Here is a 23,474-nt window from a genome sequence, read left to right on the forward strand (position 1 = left end):
ATATCTGACTCTGAGCATTCCAATACAATCTTAAATTCCAGATGTGCTAATGGGTAACCCTTGAGTTGTGACAGCACCTGGGACTGCCGGGATTGCCGATGCTAAGTGATGCGGTTGCAAAATGTGATGTCACATGATATGACAGCTGTAATTTGAGGACTATTTATAAATACAGTTTTCATTTTCATTGTAACTTTGAACAGTCACTGAATGAATGAATGTTAGCCATGGACTATCTGTACTGGTCCTAGAACATTTCTTACTCTCAAAGATAGAATAATACATTCTTAAGACTAAGTCCCAAAACTATATAACACCAAGCACAGAGAACTCACCTAAATAACCAAGACCATGGTTTAATATTAGCTTATCTGCATGCTGATTACTTGTGCTAAGGCACATTTAAACATTTTAATTAGGAAAACATAACCAAATATTTTACCTCATTTCCACTAAATATTTATTTGTAAGAATCCTTTAATAAAAATGTAATTAATCGAAGACTTACCTGCACTAAACCATAGCCATCCTTTGGTAGTGGTATTGCTGAGCCGTTATATTGACAATTATACCTTTTGTCTCCTGAAGAAATTTCACACTGGCCGTACCATATGCAAGAGTCTGAGAATGCCTACATATAAGAAAAAAAAAACAATTAAGAAATAGGATGCATGTTAATTTGGTCAAGAAGCAGATTTAATTATCAGACCTATAAAAAAGTAACATGTTGGATTATTTCATAAATGAAAATACCAAGCTAAATTGGCTAAACAGTGGATATTAGAAAGCTATTTCTATTTAGTCAATTTATTTTTACTTGTTCTATTTATTTCTACTATTTAGTATAATCGTGTAATAGGGTTCCAATATGCTACATCACAGAATGCTTGTGAAAATTCTCTGAGTTTCAAAATCAGACAACTATGTGGCATCGGGAACATGGAACAAATGGTGCATGTTTAATTTATGCACCAATATTTAACACACAAAAGATCTCAAACTCAAATCACCTCAAGGAATACTTGAGAAGAAGCCATTTTGTACAATGATACAAAAATTTCTAGTGCAGGGGTGTCAAATTGCCAGCCCGCAGGCTGGATGCATCATAGTGAAACCGTGCCCACCCCATTGCCGGCAATAGAAAAAAAGTCACGATACGTTGTGACACGTCACATGATGTTGCAAGTTTGACACCCCTGCTCTAGTGAATCAAAAATGAAGAAAAAAGTATTGTGGTATACCGTCAAAGTTAAATGTATTTAAAAGACATTTTATAGGACAACTTTCCTATATTTTTCATCATTTCCCTGTGTCTACTTGGCCTATGGCAATGTGTGCAATTATAGACAGGGTTGATAATAACATTAAAGATAGAAATCTGATGGATGACTCTTGCCTGGAGAGCAATCAGGAGTTCATTATAATTTGAACCTGGTGCAGGCCAAATCCCACCACTGCTTACTGTTTTGATATGTTTATCAGAGTAGGGTAAAAGCGCTCCTTCCTCCCCATTTTTCTCCACAACAAAAAAGCTTTAAGTGGGATTTCTCTTCTACCTGACAGAGTCTCAGAGAATGAAGGAACACGTCTATTATGGCCTGGGCTTGGGTAAGTTTCCCTTGCACTAATCCTCCTTGCTATGACCTTAAGCCAAGAGACTGGCCCAGGACAGGCTAAGGAATGGCTGCACTTCCAGCTTGGCACTGAGATGCCATCACAACTAGCCTGCTGTCTGGTGTCATTCCTTTTCATTACAGCTCTAGAATGAAGTGCAGACTCCGTGTCTGTGTGGTTGACTGATGGTCCTAGCACCTTAGTACATATAGTTGCAACTGAGCTGTTCTGCACATGGACAAAGGCATGCTTCCCATTCTAGAGTTACAACGAGGAGGAACTACAGCAGAGACAACAGCAAATATCCCTTGGGATTGTCCTACCTGATGCCAAAAGTTTGTGCCACTTTTTTGTCAGCTTAAGGAAGATCAGCAAGCTGTCTACTTTCAGTTATTACTTTGCAAGATTGGTACAGTCAGTTTGGTGTAGTGGTAAAGGCATCAGGCTAGAAACCAGGAGACTATGAGTTCTGGTCCCACACGAGGCACAAAGCCAGCTGGGTCACTTTGGGCCAGTCATGCAGGGACATGATTGAACAGAAGAAAAAATATTAAGTATCGGCCACACAAAAAGAGCCAGTTTGGTCCAGCGGTTAAGACTCCATACCAGAAACCAGGAGCATTCCAGTTCAGCTTTAGGCATGACAAATTGGCTGGATGACTTTGGACCAGTCATTTTCTCTCAGCCAACTCACTTCATAGGGTGTTGTTGCAGGAAAAGTAGAAGGAATATGAATTCGCTGTCTTGAATTATTTATAAAAAAAATAAACATGGGATTAAAAAAACTTTTTAAAATGAGCTGGATATCTACATAGCTTGTGAGTTATGAGTTTGAAATCTCAGACAAATAATAGAAGGTACGTGGTAGAAAACCCACAGGAGAAAGAGCACTTTCCAGTTATAGCATAAAACATCAAATGTATATCTGCAAGTTGGACATAAGTTATGGATTTGTACAAGATAGTGAACTCTTGGTTCTCAGCAAACAAATTAAACTAAAGTGGACAAGTAGGAAATGCCACTGATGCAGAAAAACGAGACTTTCAAGGATGTGATTACTACATATGCTTCATAGATTAGCTCCCATACAATTAAGGGCAACAATCTTGAAAAAGACATCAGTTAAAAGAAAATGAGATGTTAGTAAAGGAGAGATCCAATCCTTGGATGATATTACTCATGTACAAAGGATATTGCTCTGGACTTTCAACTGGAGATGATTCAGACATTGGAAATACAGAGAGATTGGTATGTGGCAGGTATATAGCCCCCATGGAGACTTGCTTTTCTATTACAGTTTAGATAAACTACTAGGTAATGCTGGAGGGGGAGGCAACAACTCTACTCCATGTCATCACTAATGACACTAAAATGTAGTTGGCCACTCTGGAAGCCAAATTCTGGCTGCCAGTGGCGGTGAAGTTGACAATTGCCAAACTAGCCTACTCAGAAATGCTACCTGTTCAAATGGAAAGCCACCGGACAGCCAAATCACAGGAATCCAAAGCTTGGAGTGTAACCAAACAAAGGGATTTAGATTTATAAGGCACCAAGAATTCTGCAGGAATATCACGTATATACCAATAGACATAGTCCACTTAAATCTAAATAGCACCATATAGCTAAATCAAATTGAAGTAATGAGAAAAGATATCCTTATATTATCCATTAATGGAACTACAGCTCTGGCTTTCTTAAACAGTCACTAAACTCAGCTCTGTGGAAGTGAAGGCCATCTCCCCTATTCAGGTTTCTACAAAATTCCCCTGTTCCTTTTTTATTTTATTTTATTTTTATTTTATTAACCAACAAAACAAAACAAGACAAAGCAAAACACAACACACATACACACACAATATATACTCCTCTCCCTTTTTTTTACAGCGATTGCGTAATGGTAATCTATTATTTACATTTCCCCCCTTATTCTTCTTTAGAATGTTTGTCCTTATTGCCCCGTTATTTCTTATTTACATTTTTCTTCCTTCATGTTCTACTTCTTACTAAGAATAATTCATATTATTATTATACATTATTATACACATATTTTCACTTTTGACCTTTCCATATTTATTCTCCTCTATTATTTCTAGTCTCCAACCAGACATACCACTTGTTCCATGTTATATAATACTCTGTGTCTTCCTTTTCTTTTATTTCTTTTGTTAATTTGTCCATCTCAGCACAGTCCAGGGTTTTTCTTATTACTTCTTCCTCTGATGGTATATTCTCATTTTTCCAGCACTGTGCATATGCTATTCTTGCCGCCATTATTATATGTGAAATTAAGTACCATATTTCTTTACTATATTTTCTGTTTAAAATACCCAACAAAAAGATCTCTGGTTTCCAGTCTACAGGTTGGTCTATTATTTCTTCGATCCATTTTCTTATTGTAGACCAGTATTTTTTTTGCAACTGGACATGTCCACCATAAATGATAATATGTTCCATGTACTTTTTTACATTTCCAGCATGTTGGCGAATTGTTCTGGAACATCTTGGCAAGCTTTGCTGGTGGAAGATGCCATCTATAAAACATGTTCAACTGGTTTTCCTTGAATGCTGCCGACATAGTCAATTTTATATTTATTTCCCATATTTTTTCCCATTTCTCCAATTCTATATTATATCCAAAATTTTTTGCCCATCTAATCATTGTGTCTTTGACAACTTCGTCTTCCATTTTATATCTCAATAGGTATTTGTATAAATTGCTAATTAAATTTATTTCTGTTCCATGTATAATTTTATCCAATTCTTGTGGCTCTTTTTGGATTTCATATAATTTTTTGTCCTCTGTATGTTTAGATTGAATTTGTGTAAATGTCCACCAGTCAATCTCTCTGCCAATATCTTGTTCCAATTCTTGTTTTGTTTTCAGATTTCCCTGTTCATTTACTAATTTCTTGTATTTAATTATCTTATTTATATCCAATAGGTTTGGGTATTTCAGAGCTTCTGTTGGGGATAACCACATTGGAAAAATTCCCCTGTTTCTATGCTTAATTTAGTTGTGAATCCCACAAGTTTGCCTTTTTTTAAAATAGTGCTGGTTGGGACGCAGGCTACTTTCAAAGAGATCAGGCTCTCAAGTGCTGCCTGAGAGGAGCTCTTGGCTAAGGAATACGGCTCTCTCCAGTAGCTACTTCTTGATCAATGACTCTTCAGACCACATGATCCAACAGCAGTCCACAAACAAGCAAATACCCTTCCCTTAGCCAGAAAAAAACATATAGCATACTTTCACCTTGAATGTCTCCAGATTTTCTTTCCCAAACTCAGTGATTTCCTTCAAAAAAAATCACTATTTCCTTTTTTGCTTTTTGTTCAACCTCTCAGCTTTATCTTCTCCTTCTAAACATAATGGAGAAAACTTGTACTACTTTCTAAGGGAGTTGGATAAATATGGGGGGGGGGTTTTCAATTTATTAAAGGGAATTGGAATGTCCTGTATTTAAAATACCCTACTATTGTATAACTAGGTAACAAAAAGTACCATGCAATGATTTCTCAAAGGAAGACATCTTATAAATATCACATTAAGTTATTGCCCAAATGGGTGGAGCGGAAAAAGCTATCATGAACCTGTTTTCCTTGTCTTACCATGGCAGAGCCCTGGGCTCTTCAATCTAAGTAGAAACATCAAACTAAGGGAAAATTGCAAAAGCTAAAAAGCTGATGCAGGGACTGCGTTTACCACTTAAACTTTATCTTAGCATCTGGACAGCCAATATTCTTTGAACCTCAGGTCTCTTTCCTCAGCAAAAGTGCACATTGGTATTCTAAAGTGTGTTTAAGGATTGCAAAAGCATGGGGAAAGCATGCAGATTGAAGATAGCTCGGCTGTCATAAGACCAACGACCATAGTGAAAAGTGGAGCTGTTGTATAGATCGGCTCCTTGGAACTCCTCACCAGATCCAGAAGAAAATGAAAATTGACAAGTTTGTGCCATAGAGAATTTCCTTCTAAAAGAGATCATAAATGAGCAATCTCCAGCAGATTTCAGAATTCTGGGAAGGGGGGGGGAAGATTGGGGGGAGAGAAAAATCATCTTGCCTAAGCTAAAGAATGATACCTTCAAATTGGACAATTGGTTCTTAATTAGGAAATTGCTTATTATTAACCTTCCAAATGTTCAGAACCTTCCAAAAGGCATATTATGCCAAGAGAATCCCTTCTACCTGGAATAAAAGAAGTTTTATATAAGTTTAAGGTTTAAAAAGTAAAACTTTGATTTTTGGAAAACAGCACAAGGGGAACTAGAATGTTGAGTTTGGAATGTTAAAGGACTAGATGGATTTGAAAGAATATTTCCTGAGGGAGTTAAACAGATGGTAATAAGGGACTTTGAAAAGCCTTATCTCGGATTTACAAAAGGGATAGCTAAACTGATCAAGCTGTTCCTGAGAAGAAACAAAGAGAAAATGATAAGATATTAGCTTGTAGGACACCATTTGACAGGATTAAAGATGAAAAAAAGTAAACAAAAGGAATTCATAGTGGATTTATTTAATCCGGATTAATATCCTAATATATATGTGTGGTTTCCATTAATTACCTATTAATGGAATGTCTTTTTGACCAGGATTGTACAATGATTTGTTACAGAATGCCCAGTTTATCTCTAGAATGACTTGGTTTACCAGGGCACATTCCTATTACACATAATCCTCAACTTACAACGATTTGTTTTATTTCTAAACTTATTTATTTATTTCTAAAATTTATATGCCGCCCAATCCCGAGGGACTCAGGGCGGCGTACAAAATTAAAACAATAATATAACAATAAAACAGTAAAATATATACATTCATACAGCATGTCCAATCGTATCCCCCCCCCCCGGGGACATCAGCCTCAGGCCTGCCGGAACAGGAGAGTTTTAATGGCTTTCTTAAAGGCCGGCAAGGTGGGAGTAGTTCCAATATCGGGGAGAAGTTGATTCTACCAGGTCGGAGCCACCACAGAAAAGGCCCTTCCCCGAGGGCCCACCAGCCGACATTGTCTGGCCGACGGGACCTGAAGGAGGCCCAATCTGTGGGACCTCACCGGTCTCTGGGAACTATGCGGCAGTATGCAGTCCTGTAAGTAACCTGGTCCTATGCCATGAATGGCTTTAAAGGTGATAACCAACACCTTGAATTGTGTCCGGAGACCCACAGGAAGCCAGTGCAGCTCGCGGAGGATAGGTGACACGTGGGTGTACCTTGGCGCACCCAACAATCGCTCTCGCGGCTGCATTCTGAACCAACTGCAGTCTCCGAACGCTCTTCAAGGGTAGCCCCATGTAGAGCGCATTACAGTAATCCAGTCTTGAGGTGACAAGGGCATGAGTGACCGTGAGTAAAGTGGTTTAGTGACCACTTGAAGTTACAATGGCATTGACAAAGTGATTTACAGCCATTTCTCATGTATAGTTTTATATTTTAATATTTTAAGCCTCCCAGAGTTGCTTTGTGGTAAGATGGGCGGCTAATAAATTTTACAAATAAATAAAAAAATGTCAAAACCATGTCTTTAGCCTTCTGAAAGGCCAACAGAGTTAGGGCCAGTCTAACCTTGGGGAATGATGTTCCAAAGGGCAGATATTGTGGCAAAATAGGTTCTCCTCTAGGGTCCATCAGATGATATTCCTTGATAGACAGACATAACATGCCTCTTCTGCTGGGCCTGATGAGACAGCTAGATTTAATCAGGAAGAGGCAGCCATTCAACAAACTGGGTGCATACTATGTAGCATTCTATAGGTCATAACCATATCTTGAATTGAACCCAAAAGCAACCTGACAACCAACGCAACTTGCAGAACAGAGGTGCAATGTGTGCTGATCAAGAAGTGCACATAACTGGCTACATTACTGCATTCTGCACCAGATGCAACTTCTAAATGATCTTCAATGGCAGCCCCATCTAGAATATGTTACAGTAATCCATCCCAAGTGACAAGGGCACGAGTGACAGAGATTAGGTCCTCCCAATCCAGAAACAGCCCACTGGCACACAATACACAGTTGCTCAAAGACCCTCCTAGCACCTGCTCAGCAAGCAGACGGACCCCAGGATAGTACATAGAGTCTGTCTGGAACAGTCCAACCTCATCCAGCATCAACATAATTTTTGTGTCAGACTAAGCTCAAGAACAATGTAGAACAATTCAGTCAGAGTTCAGTTATTTATCTGCTTATGCACAATAGACAAAATCTTGCCAAACTAAACCCTTATTATTCTCAATCTAATGGATATATCTGGGAGATTCTAGGGAGTCATCCTTACTCTCTTCCTCTGCTTCCTATCAAGCTCCAGGTCGTGCTGCCTCTTGTCTCATCCCTATTTTTGGAATGTGTTCCCTTCTTCCTGGAAAGCTGCTGTTTCACTGTAGTCCATTACACCACCTCCCCCTCTGTAGGCACTAACTCTGACATCCTGGAATCTGAAGGCCCCAAATCCCAAAACCACTTAGTCTTGCTAGAGGTTAAGCTGAAATCTGTTGTACTATATTGTAAATCCAGCCTTAGAAATGAAGCATCTGAGCCTAGTATTATACAACATGTCCCAGTAATAGAAGTGAAGTTTATGTATAAGACAAGTGGCATGGATGTGCATTATTTCCTCCCCAAGTCTAAAGAACCATAATTCTGACCATGGTAGAAATAAATTGTGCATGCAAAATAGTTAAAAATTCTATCAATTCCTAGTTAAGTGAGAACCATAAGCATCATTAAACAAGGACCTTACATGATTGCGACTTCTAACTTTCTGCCATATTCCCAATTGACTTTAATTGTGCAAAACCGGCAGAGAATGCCATAAATCATGATCACATGACCTCAGGATGCTGCGAAGGTCTGAAATCTGGGCTAGTTGCCTAATGCTCAGATCATGATGCACAACTTCAAGGACTGAGTGTAACTACTACTTGTTCAGCACAGTACAAGTTCAGATAGTTACTGAACAAGTGCTAATTAAATCAAGTCCATCTGTACTTGTCTTTTTTCAAGGCCATTATATCAAATTTTACTAGGCACAATTATCATCCTATTACAACTGAGATATTAAAAAGTAGGCCTATGCTGTAAAATATGATTTCACAGTATCTATTGAGGCATTTCCCCAAGTATGTTAACAAATATGGAACCCAATAATGCACTGACCAAAAAAAGTCCCTTCACCTGCTCTACAGCTTGCATTACATGTACATTATTGAAAATATGTTTAGCATATGTCTCTACAAAGAAACTCCACAAAATAAATAGTTCATATAAAAAGCAGAAGAGGTAGGTGCAGAAAACTGTGCAGGACAAGGTACCATTGATTCAAAACAATGGACATATTTTGCTCATTGAAAATGGAGGCAAAGTATCCAGTGATCCTGCAACCATGAATATACTTTCTGATATGCTATAAAGCAAATTTTCCATTAAATATTGCCAGTTCCATAAAAGCATTAAGTCACTATCTGTTCCACCTGTTCCTTTTTTTCTCTATGAACATATAGGAAATCTATTTTACTCCAACTTACACAGATTACAGGCATAGTCTGTAATAGCAGCAACCTATTAGAAATCAACTTTACTTTTGTGGGATTACCTCTTAGAAATGAATCACAGAATGAATTTTAGAGTTTCACCCAGCATGGGAGTAATGTTGGAAAAAAATGCATCTTTAACATCTGTGCTCCAGCTTGAGGCCCAAAAACTGGGTTGAAACATTTCTATCCCATTCTTAATCATTTTGAATTCCTTATGGATACATAACAGGAAGGGATTCTCTATAACTACCATATTTTACAGCGTATAAGATGACTCGCCGTATAAGACGACCCCCAACTTCGGAGATGATTTGCATGGTTAGAAAGTCATCTTATACGCTGGAAAATACGATAAAGTTTATCATCACTAAAATAATTTGCTTTTTATCAGAAATCTTCCTACTAAAACATAATTCCATATCCTTTCCTTACCTTGTATGCCCCATCTTATGTATGAGCCAAGGTGGCGCAGCAGTTAGAGCCACTTTAGCTGACTGTGTTCAGCAGGTCAGCGGTTCAAATCTCACCGGTTCAAGGTTGACTCAGCCTTCCATCCTTCCGGGGTAGGTAAAATGAGGACCCAGATTGTTGGGGGCAATGTAAATATATATATACATTGCTTATTGGTGTACACCGCTTAGAGCAGTGGTTCTCAACCTGTGGGTCGGGACCCCATTTCACGGGGGTCGCCAAACAAGGCTGTCCGCCATTTTTTTCCCATTTTCTTTGGCCACGCCCCTGGCACCCGGTGATGTATAAGTGGTTGGGGGTCACCACAACATGGGGAACTATATTATGGGGTCGCGGCATTAGAAAGGTTGAGAACCACTGGCTTAGAGAGTGCTTGCACTTAAAGCGGTATATAAGTCTCATAAATAAATAAATAAATAAATAAATAAATCTTCCTTAGTACTGGGATGAGTAAAGCAATCTGCAACTTCTAGAAATTAATCGCTGATTATTGACCAAATGAATACATTGATGTATAGTTAAGTTAGAGTAAGATGAAAAGGCAAAATTAAACATATTCTGAAGCACAGTTTAATCACTTCAACAGAATAGTCTACTGCTATCTTCCAGAAGGTGAATATCTCTTGCAGAAGCAGGGAAGTCGTAGAATACTCTTACCTACACAGAGCACTTTCATGATCAGCCCATATAGATGTGAAGTATAACACCAGAAAAGGGGAAGAACTATATCATGGATTATGCCTGTAACAAACTGTAAAGGCAGATAAGCTTATTTTCCTTCTCTGAGGACTGTGTCATCTGAGGGAGATAGGCAGTTAAGAAATACGAAATATAAATAAATCACATTTCTGAAGCAAACAAATCTGGAAACAGCACCTTCTTAAGCTAGTAGTTGTTGCTAGAATGCCCAAAATAAATAGTATCTTTGGAAAACTACTCATTAGGCATTTAACTGGAGTCAAAGTGCAGAAGATACTATGTTTAAATTCTCATAAATGTAAAAAAAATTGGAATATCACAGAAAGGTCATCCTAAGCACTAGTGTAGTAAAACTGACACTGGTTTTAAATAAGTACTACCTGTCTACTTAGGTATCTTGAAAAGTGACATCTTGCAAGTTACTTTCCCCAGATGACCTTCCATTTTTATCTGCTGTAAGAATATTGCTCTTAAAGAGTTGGATATTTACAATTAATTCATTTGGTTATCTGTTGCATTGTTAAATTGTTTTTTAATAATCTCTATGGGAGATTCAGTATCTCATATTGTGAACACTTCAATACTTTTTTAAAAATTAAAGTGGATACAATGAGTCTATTTTCACACAAAAAAGTCAATTGTCAGGTATAACCAGTCTTTGCAGAAAATAAATCATCAAGCAAGTGACAATGGAAACCTTCCTCCACACTTCATCCAAAATAACTGAAACTGTTTCTGAGAACCTCCTTGTGACACCCCTCATTTCCTGTTGTAAGTATATCAGCATTCTAAGCAGATGCAGTTGATACAGGGACATTTAGCCTTCCTCTATCCTTCCATTGCATTCCTGTTCTTGCATTTACTTTGTAGGTTTCAGTAAGCTGAGTTAAAGCTACAGTGTATATTATGCCATGCACACTGCTGAATTATGTAATACATTACAATGATAAGCTACAAATTGCTACAGTTTAACTGCTTTCCAACTCAATACCGTAGTGTATCACAACTTATATTTTGCAGATCACTACAACCACCCATAATTAAAGCCAACACTTTTTTTCTCATAGAACTCCCAGAACGGAGTTCCGGCACCTTTTTTGGATGGAACTTTGTAGGGTAGGCAAGGCGGGTTGTATGACATGTGTGAGTTCAGGCACCTTTTTTTTTTTTTTTTTTTACAAAAAAAGCACTGATTAAAACTCTCATAAAACAGCATCACTCTTTTTAATTTATGCCCTCGTAATTAAGATAGCAACCTTTGCTGCTTAATCCTTAATCCCAGGTTATTTTTATCTGCCCAATTTTTGGTCTATGCCAGTGGTTCTCAACTTTTTAATGCCGCGACTCCCAACCAGTCATAAGTCGAGGACTACTCAACCAGTTGTAAGTCGAGGACTACTCAACTGGTGCAGCACCGTTTGCAGAATGGGACTTTTGGCGGCCTCAGCAGGGCAGAGACAGCCTGGACAATTCCTATTGGCTTTTGAAAGCCAATAGAATTAGACTCTATTCAAGAGAGTCTATTCTATTGGCTTTCAAAAGCCAATAGAATAAAAGGGAGTAGCACAGCTGAGGAAAAGGGGGAAAAAATGGCGGACTGCGTTGTTTGGCGACCCCCGTGAAATGGTCGTTCGACCCCAAATGGGGTCCCGACCCACAGGTTGAGAACCACTGCTCTATGCAATTGCCGAGACACAGTTCTTAAACTCAGAACCATCTTCAGGAATGTCACTCCGAAATCAAACTCTCTATAGGCGTCCACCAGGGAAAAGATGTGACTCCAATAAGTTGTGGAGTTTAATAAAGACTTATTTTCAAGTAAACACTTAAGGCACTTGGAATATATTACAGTCATGCCTTTTGCCAAAGCTTGCTTCATAGGACTAGGAGGCGTGTCCACCTCACCCCCTTACCCCCCCAGCAGATGGGGTAACTCCTTATCCCACGCAACAGGGTTGGTGCAGAAAGAGTTTATGGCGGGTGTCCACAAACTGGAGGACGCCTCCGTACAGCACATGCTGCCCAGGCCTGAAACAAGCTCAAGCTACTTTCCCCTCCCTCCGTCAGGCTTCAAAGACTATTCTCGGACCCGCATCTGCACCATCTCCAGATTCGCCCTCTCACACGCCACTCTCCGCTCGCTCCCTCGCTTACCCGGCCGGGCAGAAGGGCCAGTAAAAGGGCGACGGTGACGCACAGGCCGCAGAGCCTCCCCCAGCTCTGGCCCCGTAGAGTAAACTGATCGCGCATCTCCGGAGAAACTGCTGTACCTCCCTGGCTCGCTTTGCCGTCAGCTTTAGGAATCCCCGGCGAGGCTTTGCCTATTAGGCGGAAGGAAGTGTGGCTGAGAAGCCGGGTGAGCCGTCCCTTCGCCTCGCGGTTTTCTACGCGGGGCGTTGCTATTGGTGAGCAAAGCCACCGGAGGGAGGCACCGAGACGGCTTTCCCTTCCCTTCCGGAGTTGAAGCCGGCAGCCGGGACGGTCGGCTCCGCCTTCGCTCAGAGAGTCGCTCGCCTTTTCTGGTGAGGTGATGCTTTCTCGTTCTCACGCCACCGGCACGCGCAACTCTTCGTCCCTGCCCACAAACACGCCCAGTTCTTTGGGGACTCGTTTTGGCCCGTTCCCCAAGCTGAGTTCTTTGGGTGTAGCTGCTCAAAAGTTAGTCTCGCGGACTTCTGGCTGCCTTATATTAGGATAGGATCTTCGCGTCGCAGCCGGTTACTTCAGTGTGACGGGTCGTGTGATTCCCCTCCCCCCTGCGTAATTGAATTCCAAATACATCTGCTCAAATGTTAATCTTGCTGCCGTTTTCTTTTCCTCAGAATGTACTCTTATTTTGTGTTTCCTTGTTAGGGCTGCTGTGAAGATAATGCTGAAATCGAAAACCTTGATACCAAGTGACAGCGATACGTATTTGAAGTATTCCCGTTAAAAATATGAAATGAACTATTTCCGTTCATAAATCAGTAAATATCAAGTATTTCCATTAATTCAGCAATCAAGAAATATGCTGCCTCCTAGTATTTAGAGCAGCCATGAAGGCCTTGCAAAAGATATTCAAGTACACAGATACCTATATATCTGCACTGATTAGAATTGTGGAAGCCATGGTTTCTCTTTGTTACTGTATGGAAGTGAAAGTTAGACTGATATGGAAAACATTTTTGAACTTTGAGGTTGGAGACTATCCTGAGAATATCATGCATAGCCAAGAAAACAATCCATTGGACCATCAAACAAAGCAATCCACATTTTTCACTTGAGGTCCACATTATCAGGGTTAAATCGGTCATTTCCATTAAAAAAGATAAAATATGCAAAATAAATTGTGTTTATCAATAAATTTCTCACGGGGGCACTTTTAAATTGGTGTTGCAAGATGACTCCCTTAAAAATAATGTCTTTTTAGTTCAGTAAAACTGAATTGGAATCCAATGTTAGCAATTTGAGTCTGAAATATGAAAACAAACAACGCTTTGTGATATTTTCAAGAAGAAGCAATTGTTTTGAAAGCTTGTTCATCATGTGATGTGTCTGGTCAGCAGACTCATGTGAATCTGACTCATCTAAATTCAGTCATTTTTTTTAACAAGTAATAGGTTTGTTCTAAAAATCTTTTGTTTAAAAAGTGTCATTTCTTGACAGGCTTGGATATCTGTTTTTTTATTGTTAGTTTTCTTTGTTGTACACAGCTGCATGTACAGCTAGCATATGTGATGTATTTATGTATAAACGTATATGATTATGTTAAGGGCTTCCATTATATGCATATGGATTTTTATTCATAACTAATTTGCATGTACATTTCAGCATTTCATAAGAGGAAAAAATAGCTATAAATATATAAAATTTGTAATATGGTCTATGATCAAATGTAAGTCTGAAGGTTCATATTACTATTTGAATATTCCTGTATTCTAAGATATATAGTTGCACTCGTATATCTGTAATCTACTGACAATTCCCACAGTCACGTGGAATTCTACAGAGAAATAACTTCATACAAAAGTAATTGCATCTGAAGAACCCCATCAATCATTTTATTTATAATTTGTTTCAGTACTGTAGTTTAAAAACATTTGTGAAGAAAAGCCTATTATTAATATGAAAGATTCATTTTGGTTAATAAACTTATAGGCAGTTTCTACATACAGTATTTTCCAATAGTTTTGGTAAACACTGCTAGAGTTGCAAAAATTCTGTCACCAAACATGTTAATGTTTTCTTTATCTGTTTGTTGTCATCTAATAGTTGTCCAGATTTTTGCAGATTTCATCTGGTGGTATTAACTTATTATTGCATGCAAAAGTTTGTATTAACATTCATACGAGATTTTTAACAAGAGACAAAACTTCTATCCATGCATATTTTTATAGAAATGAACCCAGCTGATTTCAATGCAGAGTTTTTTCTAGATACATATGCATGTGGCCCAAACTGCATGTTCCTGTTTTTAATAGAATTTTAGGCAGTCCCATTGTATGATAGAGTTTATCAGCTGTGTGGCAGGATACAATAGGTTTTACTAGGGTTGCAGCACAGATGAAATTTTGTCTAATGTATTGTTTGTGTACATACTGCTGACGTATAGTGGCATGATTAGTGTTGTAATTGTTGTTAATGGATAACAGAAGTTTCTAATCCGAATCTGTCATCTGACTCAGAATGAATAAATAGCATTCAGCACCTATGGCAACCAAAGTATTTCGCAAACTTCAGAACTATATGCTGATAGACACATGAATTGTTGAAAGAAAAATATTTCACATATATTCATTAGTTGTCAAGAATATAAATCATGCAACTAATTTTTTTTAGTTTTGTTAAAAAATTTTATTTAAAACTTCAGAGCTATAACAAACCTATAGATTTTCCGGTCCAATCCATTTATAAGATTCCCAAATCTTCTGCTTTGAAATATTCAATATAGAGTAGAGACCAAGTGCCCAAATTGCAACCCAAAACCCACTTGTGTATATTCGGGTGCCAGGTGGGCATAGCCCACTCAGTGGGTGTGGCCCATTGGGTGGGCGTGGCCCATTGGGTGTGTGTGACTGTGGTAGTAACGGCAGATTGGGTGGGACTAAAAAGTTCAATCAATTCCAACTTTGCGAGATCTTTTTTTTTCCGTGAGAAGTTGAAATTGATTGAACTTTTTTTTTTTTTTGCACATGGCAGCGGAGGCCTAAAGCAAAAAGATTTTATAAAACTGAGCTGAAGGCCTAGGACTGGGGCGATGGTGCACGTACCCACAGAGAGGGCTCTATGTGGCACGCATGCCATAGGTTCGCCACCACGGGAGTAAAATGAAGCTTACAATGTTTTGAATAAATATAGATAATTCTGTAGCAACGAGACCACTGAAAACATGCATGAGTCAGTACGTTATAAACATTGTGGAAACCTTTTTTTGTTTTGTTGAAAAATCTTTTGTGTCAGTTTTGTATTTTTTCATGATTTATAACTCTGTTTTCCAGTTTAGTATTCTATATATATATTGGATCCTGAGTATGTTTGGTTGGGAATAATATCGAAGCCCAGAGGATACCACTTTGGAGAAGATTGATTTATGGGGCACTTAATTTTTTTAATTCTCAGAAATAGCAGTATAACACTTGTCCCATTTACATTTAAAATATCTCCCAAATACACTTAAGACAAAATAACATTTTAAAAGCATCATTATCATTTTTTCCTTCAAATAAAATGACACTGATGGGATTTTGACATGATGAGAATTCCACAGAAAAGTTAGCAGTAAGAAAGCTTAATCAGTTATAAAGGTGAATTCACCCTCCAATGTTGGGTATATACAATAATTTAAATTATAATATCAAATACAAAATACACCTACTATTATCAGGTCTGAACACATAGCAAGCTTTATGACTTAGGCATAGAATTTAGCAAATATATAATGATTTCAGAGTACTTCCCTGTTAGGAAAAAAAATGAAATACCATTGGTTAGAATGGTCAAGCAGTCTTATGTGTTAAGGGTTGGATTAGTTGAAAGCACAATTTCTTGTACTTTCAGAGAGACCAATTCTAAACTTTCAATTTCTTCAGAGGCATTGGAACATGATCTGTGCAAAAAAGATAATATAGTTACATCCACAAATGCAGAGGGAAAGATACTGTAATGTGTTCTAGAAAAGGCTTAGTGTCATTGGAAATAGGATAAACTTTCCTTGATCCATTGTAAAGTTGGTATAACCTCGGGGCAGCTGCAAGGTTATTCTACATCATATTTAATAACGGGAACCATAGTGCAAGTGCTTTCCCTAATTTCCTTTGAAGCAATTTATATATTTTGCAATCCACAAGAGGAAAGAGCAGACTATGGCATTTATTTGCTGCTAGATGACCTTCGAATTTAGCCATCTGCTTGCAGTTTTAAAGAGGCCAAATATGTTATTTCAAGCAAATCTGTTTATACTTAGTTATGCTGGGACACGTCAGCAGATAACAACCAGGATATTGTAGTTAAGCATTTTTGGGTAGGTATGATAGCTTGCTGTTGAAAAAAGCAACCTGAAGTGCTTCTCATTGGGCAGCAAACATACAACAAATACCTCTTGACTATAGCACTAATCCTATTAAAGTCTTTTCCAAACTGAAATCCGGAGATAGAATTTTACTTAAATAATATGATACAAAGAAGCCCAGACATATTTATTTTTTGTATGCCTGTATTAGATGTCCCTTATGAAAAGGCTTCTGAGAAAAACCCTGTATAATCTAGGTCAGTGGTTCTCAACCTTCCTAATGCTGCGACCGTTTAATACAGTTCCTCATGTTGTGGTGACCCCCAACCCTCCATCCAGCTGGCCGGGGAGGGGGGCAGGAAGGCTGTTCCGCTGGCTCTTCCCAGCCAAGTTGGAGAAGCACCATTCCTCTCCCTCTTTCTCTCTTTTTCTCTTTTTTCTCTTTCTCTTTCTTTCCTCTCTTTCTCTTTCTCTTTCCTCTCTTCTCTCTTTCCTCCCTTTCTCTTTCTCTCTTCCTGTTTCTCTTTCCTTTCCTCTCTTTCTCTTTCCTCTCTCTTCTCTTTCTTTCTTTCCTCTCTCTTCTCTCTCTCCCTCTTTCCTTTTTCTTTCCTCTCCCCGTTTCTCTCTTTCCTCTCTTTTTCTCTTTCCTGTTTCTCTTTCTCTCTTTCCTCTCTCTTTCTCTCTCTCTTTCCTCTCTTTTCCTGTTTCTCTCTTTTCTCTTTCCTCTTTCTCTTTCTTCTCTCTCTCTCTTCTCTTTCTCTCTTTCCTCTCTCTCCTTTCTCTCTCTCCCTCTTTCCTCTTTCCCTCTTTCTTCTTTTTCTCTTTCCTCTCCCCTTCTTTCTCTCTTTCTGGCGGGCCCCAGTGAGAACTGGAGCCGCGCAGCCTGCCAGCCCCTCCGCCAGCTCGGCTGCTCCCTCTAGGCACCCCTCTTCCTCCCAGTGCCCACCCGAGCTGCCTTGGGGGCAGCAGGAGGAAGAAGGAGAGGAGAAGGGTGAGAAAACTGCCGCCCCAGCTGGGACTCTGCGTTGCCTGGCCTCGCCCTCCGCCCATCCAATGGAGCCGCAGTGGGGGCTAGTGCCACGTGGCCTGCCAGCCCCTCCGTCAGCCCAGCTGCTCCCCCCAGGCACCGCTCTTGCCCCGGTGCCCACCTGAGCCTCCTTGGGGGCAGCAAGAGGAAGGAGAGGAGAAGGGCGAGAAAACCGCTGCACCACCCCAGCTCAGACTCTGCACTGCCCGGCCTCGCCCTCCGCCCATCTGATGGAGCTGCAGTGGGGGCTGGTGCCGCACGACCTGGCCTCACCCCTCCGCCAGCCTGGATGCTCCCCCCCAGGTACCCCTCTTGCCCCAGTGCCCACCCAAGCTGCCTTGGGGGCAGCAGGAGGAAGGAGAGAAGGGCGAAAAAACTGCCGCCGCCTCAACCGGGACTTTGTGCTGCCCGGCCTCGCCCTCTGCACATCCGATGGAGCCGCGGTGGGGGCTGGTGCCGTGTGGCCGCTGCCAGCCCCTTTGCCAGCCCGGCTCCTCCCCCCCAGGCACCCCTTTTGCCCCAGTGCCCACCCGAGCCACCTTGGGGGCAGTAGGAGGAAGAAGTGGAGGAGGAAAAGGATGGCAAGGAAGCCGCCGCCAGCACTGGGCCACAGGAGGCGGCTCTCCTCTCCTACCTTTGCTGAATCTCCTTCTTCCTTCCCGGCAGCCTGGACTCCGGTGCGCCTTCCTTGCCAGTGGGTCCAATGGTCCGGCTGGCTGGGGATCGCAGGGGCTGGTCTCCCTTGGGCCGCAGCTTGCAGGAGGGCTGGCCCGCTCAGCAGAGCCTCCAGCAGGCCGTTCCCAGCAGGGAACCCGGGGCTTCCCCATGTGGCTCCAAGGCCACAAGGGCCTGGCCGCTCTTCTCCCAGGGGGTGGGGCACCTGGGCGCAGGGCCAATCAGGAGCCCTGCAGGAGGTAAGTCCACCTGAGAGAGAGAAGGGAAGCGAAAGTGCCTCTCTGTCTCTCTCTGCAAATGGCGGAGGAGGCCAAGCGGAGACGGATACGGAGCGGTGTCTTGGTTCCTAAGACCATCGGAAATATGTGTTTTCTGATGGTCTTAGGCGACCCCTGTGAAAGGGTTGTTTGATCCCCCAAAGGGTCACAACCCACAGGTTGAGAACCGCTGATCTAGGTTATAGTAGATATCTAGGCTATGTTAGATGACACACATTTTATTGACATTTTCATAGTATATAGCTGGACATATGGTTTAAACCCTTTAGGAACAAAAGACTATCTCATATCAGAAAATATCAATACAGGTAGTCCTCAATTTACAACCATTCACTTAGTGACCATTTGAAATTACAACATCCCTGAAAAAAAATAACATAACCATTTTTCATACTTAAGACCATTGTAGGTCATATGATTTACTATTTGGATGCTTGATAACTGACTCTTATTTATGCCGGCTGCAGTGTCCTGAGGTCAAGGGATCAGCATTTGCAATCTTATGACAAGCAAAGTCAATGTGGAAACCAAATTCACTTAACAACCATGTTACTAATTTAACAACTGCAGTGATCCATTTAACAAATGTGGCAAGAAAAGTCGTAAAATGGGGCAAAGATCACTTAACAGATTTCTCACTTAACATAAATTTTGGGCTCAGTTGTGGTCATAAGTTGAGGACTACCTGTATGCTCTCATATCTTTTTTGTCCAATTTAAAAACATACTTTTATAATAAATAGGATGATGTATGCCACAAACCACCAGCATCATTATTATAATGTGTTTGGGATCTGTAAGTGTCTCACTGGGATAGTGGGTATATCTGGGAAATATCTATCTATCTATCTATCTATCTATCTATCTATCTATCTATCTATCTATCTATCTATCTATCTATCTATCTATCTATCTAAATAATATATTTCAACCTTTTCATCCATTGTATTACTTTTAGGATATGGCAATATCTGACTACTACCAGTTGCCTAGCAAGGTGTCAAAAACTTGATGGCCAAAAAAAAAAAAAGGAAAAAAGTGATAAAGTACAGGTAGTCCTTGATTTACAACAGTTCGCTTAGTGATTGTTCGAAGTTATAATGGCACTGAAAAAGTGCCCTCCAAGCCACAGCTGAGCAAGACACCTGCCTGCCCACCCGGCGGCACTCTTCTTCCTCCGAGGTTTTCATTGTTGTGAGCATTTCTGTTGATGATTGGCACGGGAGTGGGGTGGGGTGGTGTTTGGTTTTTATTCCTCCTGTCTGCTGGGTGGTTGCAGCAGGTTTTGGTCACTTGACATAACCCTGGGACACTGTGACCATCTTAAATATGAATCAGTTGCCAAGCATCTGAATGTAAATCACAAGACCCTGGGGATCCTGCAACATTCCAGCTGATCGGTGCTTCTTCGGGGCTCAGCAGAAGTGCCAGGATCAGCACCAAGCTCCAGTTGGAGCCTGGCACTGATCCTGGCACTTCCACTGAGCACTGACAGCCCTGCAGCTCCAGCCATCTCTTGCTCAGACTTGTGCAGTGCTACCACTGGTTCAACTCATTCCCCTCCCCCAAAAACAACTAAACTAAGCATGATTGTAAACAGTGTGACTGAACTGGGTAAGAATATTGATTTTCTCTCTTCTACCTGACTGATTTCCTAAGGGAAAAAAAACCCAGAGGTAAAAAATTCTCTGAAAGTGGGGGGGGGGTCTTTGTTCCACCCTCCTCTAAACAGAAGCAGCAAATTAAGTTTCGGGGATAAAAATACAGAAAATTGAAAGATGGACATCTAGTGGTGGATGAAATACTGCCCTAAATATACAGCCCAGAAAGAAAAGCCTGTTGTCATGACCTTCAGGGCTTTGATTAAACAAAGAGCAGCTGTAACAAAATAAAACATTGTGGACTATCTACAAAGTGAGAATTATAAAACTTAGAAAAAATTGACCTTCCTGGATTATAAATATTTTTTAGATTGTGACTTTAAAGTGATTGGCAGAGAAAGGATTTTTGGTCATTATGGAGCATCAGAGATCTGCAGAAAGAGCATACCAAGAAAAAAATAAATACTTACCAGGAGGAAATGTATGTTCTGTTACAACAAATGCAAATGATATTAACTTCAAACCATGAGGAAATTAAAAATGAATTTGAAAATTTAAATGAATGCATTCTCAATTTAACATCACAACAATCAAATGATCAGAAAACAAAACAAAACAAAAGATCAGGTAAAGCAGACAACTGAATGTAAGCTAGTGGAGACTCAAGTGGAGAATGACCACAAGAAACATTGAAAATGGAAAAGATAACTTGTACTCTAAGACCACAAAGTAAATTTGAGGATAGGGAAAAAGATTTGACAAAATGGATTGCTGAGCTGTTGGGAGTACCAGAAGAAACGGGGAGACAAGGGATGATGAGAGAAATCTTCAATGAATATGAACGGGCAAAATCTTTTTACAAAGACGTGATGTTTGATTTGCCTACTATATCTACAACAAGATTTACAAGATTATGGAAAGATTATTTGATGCAACGGAATATATTGATTGGGAAAGATGCTTGGCAAAAAAAGAGGGCTAAAGTGAGAATTGAGGAATTAGATGATGGGGTATATCAGAGGGAATATTTAAAAATTAAACACTTGCTTGAATATGGCTGAAGAAATAGAAAGATTTTAGTTTAAGAGGGATGAACCCTCCAAGTAAGATAATATTTTTTTTCTTTTGTTTTTCGATATGAGAACTATAAAAATGTGTGGGATGATCAACATAAAGGAAATGTATATGCCGGCGTATAAGGCGACTTTCACAAGCGCTAAAGTCGGCGCCAAAGACAGGGGTCGTCTTATACGCCGAGTCGTCTTATACTCCAGAAATACTGGTAGTTTCCGGCATATAAGACGACGTTCTAGGAATGCGGCTCGGCGACAAAGACGGGGGTTGTCTTATACGCCGGGTCGCCTTGTACGCCGGCATATACGGTATTTAAATATAACTGATTTTAAGAAAATTTCAATGGATAACTAAAAATGAGGAAAAATGTTTTGAATAGAGTTAAAAGATTAGGTGATTGGATTTAATTATGGGTAAAGAGCACAGAAAAAAATTGGAAATAGGCGTATACTAGCTTAAGAGGGATATGTATTTTAAGTAGTATATTATTTTCTTTTTTCCCCCTTTTTTATTTTTCTCACGTCTTTTCTTTTTCTATACCTTTCTTTTGTGTCTTTTTCTTACTTATTTTTTAAGACATGAAAATAGATTTAAAAATTTTAAGGTAATTAATTCTGGGAAAATTTTAACCAGTAGAAATATTTTGAACATTGTAGGGAAAATAAATTTAAACAAGAATTGTAAACAGGATTTATGACAAGGCAACCAAGATGACCAAGAAAAGAAGCATGATATTGATGTGATTATTATTGATAGAAATTTTAGAAAAATCTTTATACTTAATTGTTACCTATCAAATTAATAAGAATTGTATTAATTTAAGGTTGCAAAGAGATTATTATTGGAGGAAGAGAAAATAAAGCAAAGCTATTATGTGGATTTTGGAATATAGAAACTAACTGTTAATGATTACTTTGTAAATATAAACCCAGACAACAAGTTGTTTACCAAATATTAAGGTATTTATGTTAAAAAAAATCAATAAAATATCTTAAAAAAATATTGATTTAGAAGTTATCCAGTTCCAGGACAGATTAATCATTGCCTATTTTTTCCTCTGGGTTAAAAATATCAAAATTTCCAACTATTCCCCTTACCTGTTTCTTGGTTGCTTTTTTTTGGATACACTCTATTTGTCAATGTATTTCCGAATGTACGGTATTCAGAACAGAACACAATATTCCAGGTCTTGCTTAATCAATGCAAGCTAGAGAATTATGACTTATCTTGATCTTGATACTATATTTCCGGCAGGTGTAGCCCAGGATTGCATTTATTTTCTTTTAATTATTTCTTTCTTTGCCGCTGCATCACACTTTTGGTTTATGTGATCCACCAAGATACCCATCATTTTTTAATGTACTGTTACCCTATGTAGCTCATCCAATCCTGATGAGTTTGATTTTTTTGCCTGCCCAAACGTAAGATTTTGCATTTGTACTTCCTGAATTCATCTTACTATTTTCTATCCATTGACTCATCTTGACTAGTGCTTCCTGAATTTTGATACTGTCCTTTGAACCCGTTCTATTACTGATAATCACATTTTCTAAACCTCATCCAAAGTTATTCTCCTAAATATAGAAACTGACTTTGAAATTGACAAAAACTGATTTTCAAAGTGGGTGATATAAATTGTACGTCCAGCTATATATAATAACATTCTGAGAATTATACTGAAGACTCCTTGTGCTGATATATGTTTTATCTGTAATTAACATAGCTGTAAACATGAAAGGAAGACTGCATACTGTACAGTTATTTTTAGTTTGCTATTGCAATTATCAGACACAAAAAGACTTTATAAGGCACCATATATTGACATCAATTATCCTAATTGGTGTTATATATATTCAATAAGACTTGCCTTATAACTTGATCTTCAGTCAATGGAATACAGCCAATATACAAAGGCTCATAAATACTAAAAATAAATGCATTGTTCATAATATATATATGTATGTATTTCATGGCTAATATATGTTGCAGGGAAGAAGACATCATGGAAGACCAGTAC

General features: G+C 39.4%; 1 protein-coding gene and 1 long non-coding RNA gene across 7 annotated transcripts in view; one reads left to right on the top strand and one right to left on the bottom strand.

The window, feature by feature from the left end:
• NPC1 (NPC intracellular cholesterol transporter 1) overlaps positions 1-12,706 on the bottom strand; it is a 67,471-nt gene extending 54,765 nt beyond the window's left edge. For all 6 annotated transcript variants that reach the window (XR_005554876.1, XM_039328559.1, XM_039328558.1 and 3 more), the window contains exons 1-2: positions 12,471-12,706; positions 509-631 (exon numbers count right to left, since the gene is read on the bottom strand). Coding sequence is in view for 5 of the 6 variants with exons in the window: in XM_039328559.1 (XP_039184493.1) it covers positions 509-631; positions 12,471-12,566 (219 nt within the window). In the remaining variant the exon portion in view is untranslated. The remainder of the gene's footprint in view (positions 1-508; positions 632-12,470) is intronic.
• A 15-nt stretch (positions 12,707-12,721) lies between these two features.
• On the top strand, positions 12,722-15,006 carry LOC120301388. The gene is made up of 2 exons (XR_005554877.1): positions 12,722-12,838; positions 13,170-15,006. It is a non-coding gene; the product is annotated as an uncharacterized LOC120301388 (long non-coding RNA).
• Positions 15,007-23,474: the final 8,468 nt, after the last annotated feature.

This window comes from Crotalus tigris, unplaced genomic scaffold (assembly GCF_016545835.1).
Source record: "Crotalus tigris isolate CLP2741 ecotype Arizona unplaced genomic scaffold, ASM1654583v1 scf7180000024382.2542628, whole genome shotgun sequence".
NCBI lineage: Eukaryota > Metazoa > Chordata > Lepidosauria > Squamata > Viperidae > Crotalus > Crotalus tigris.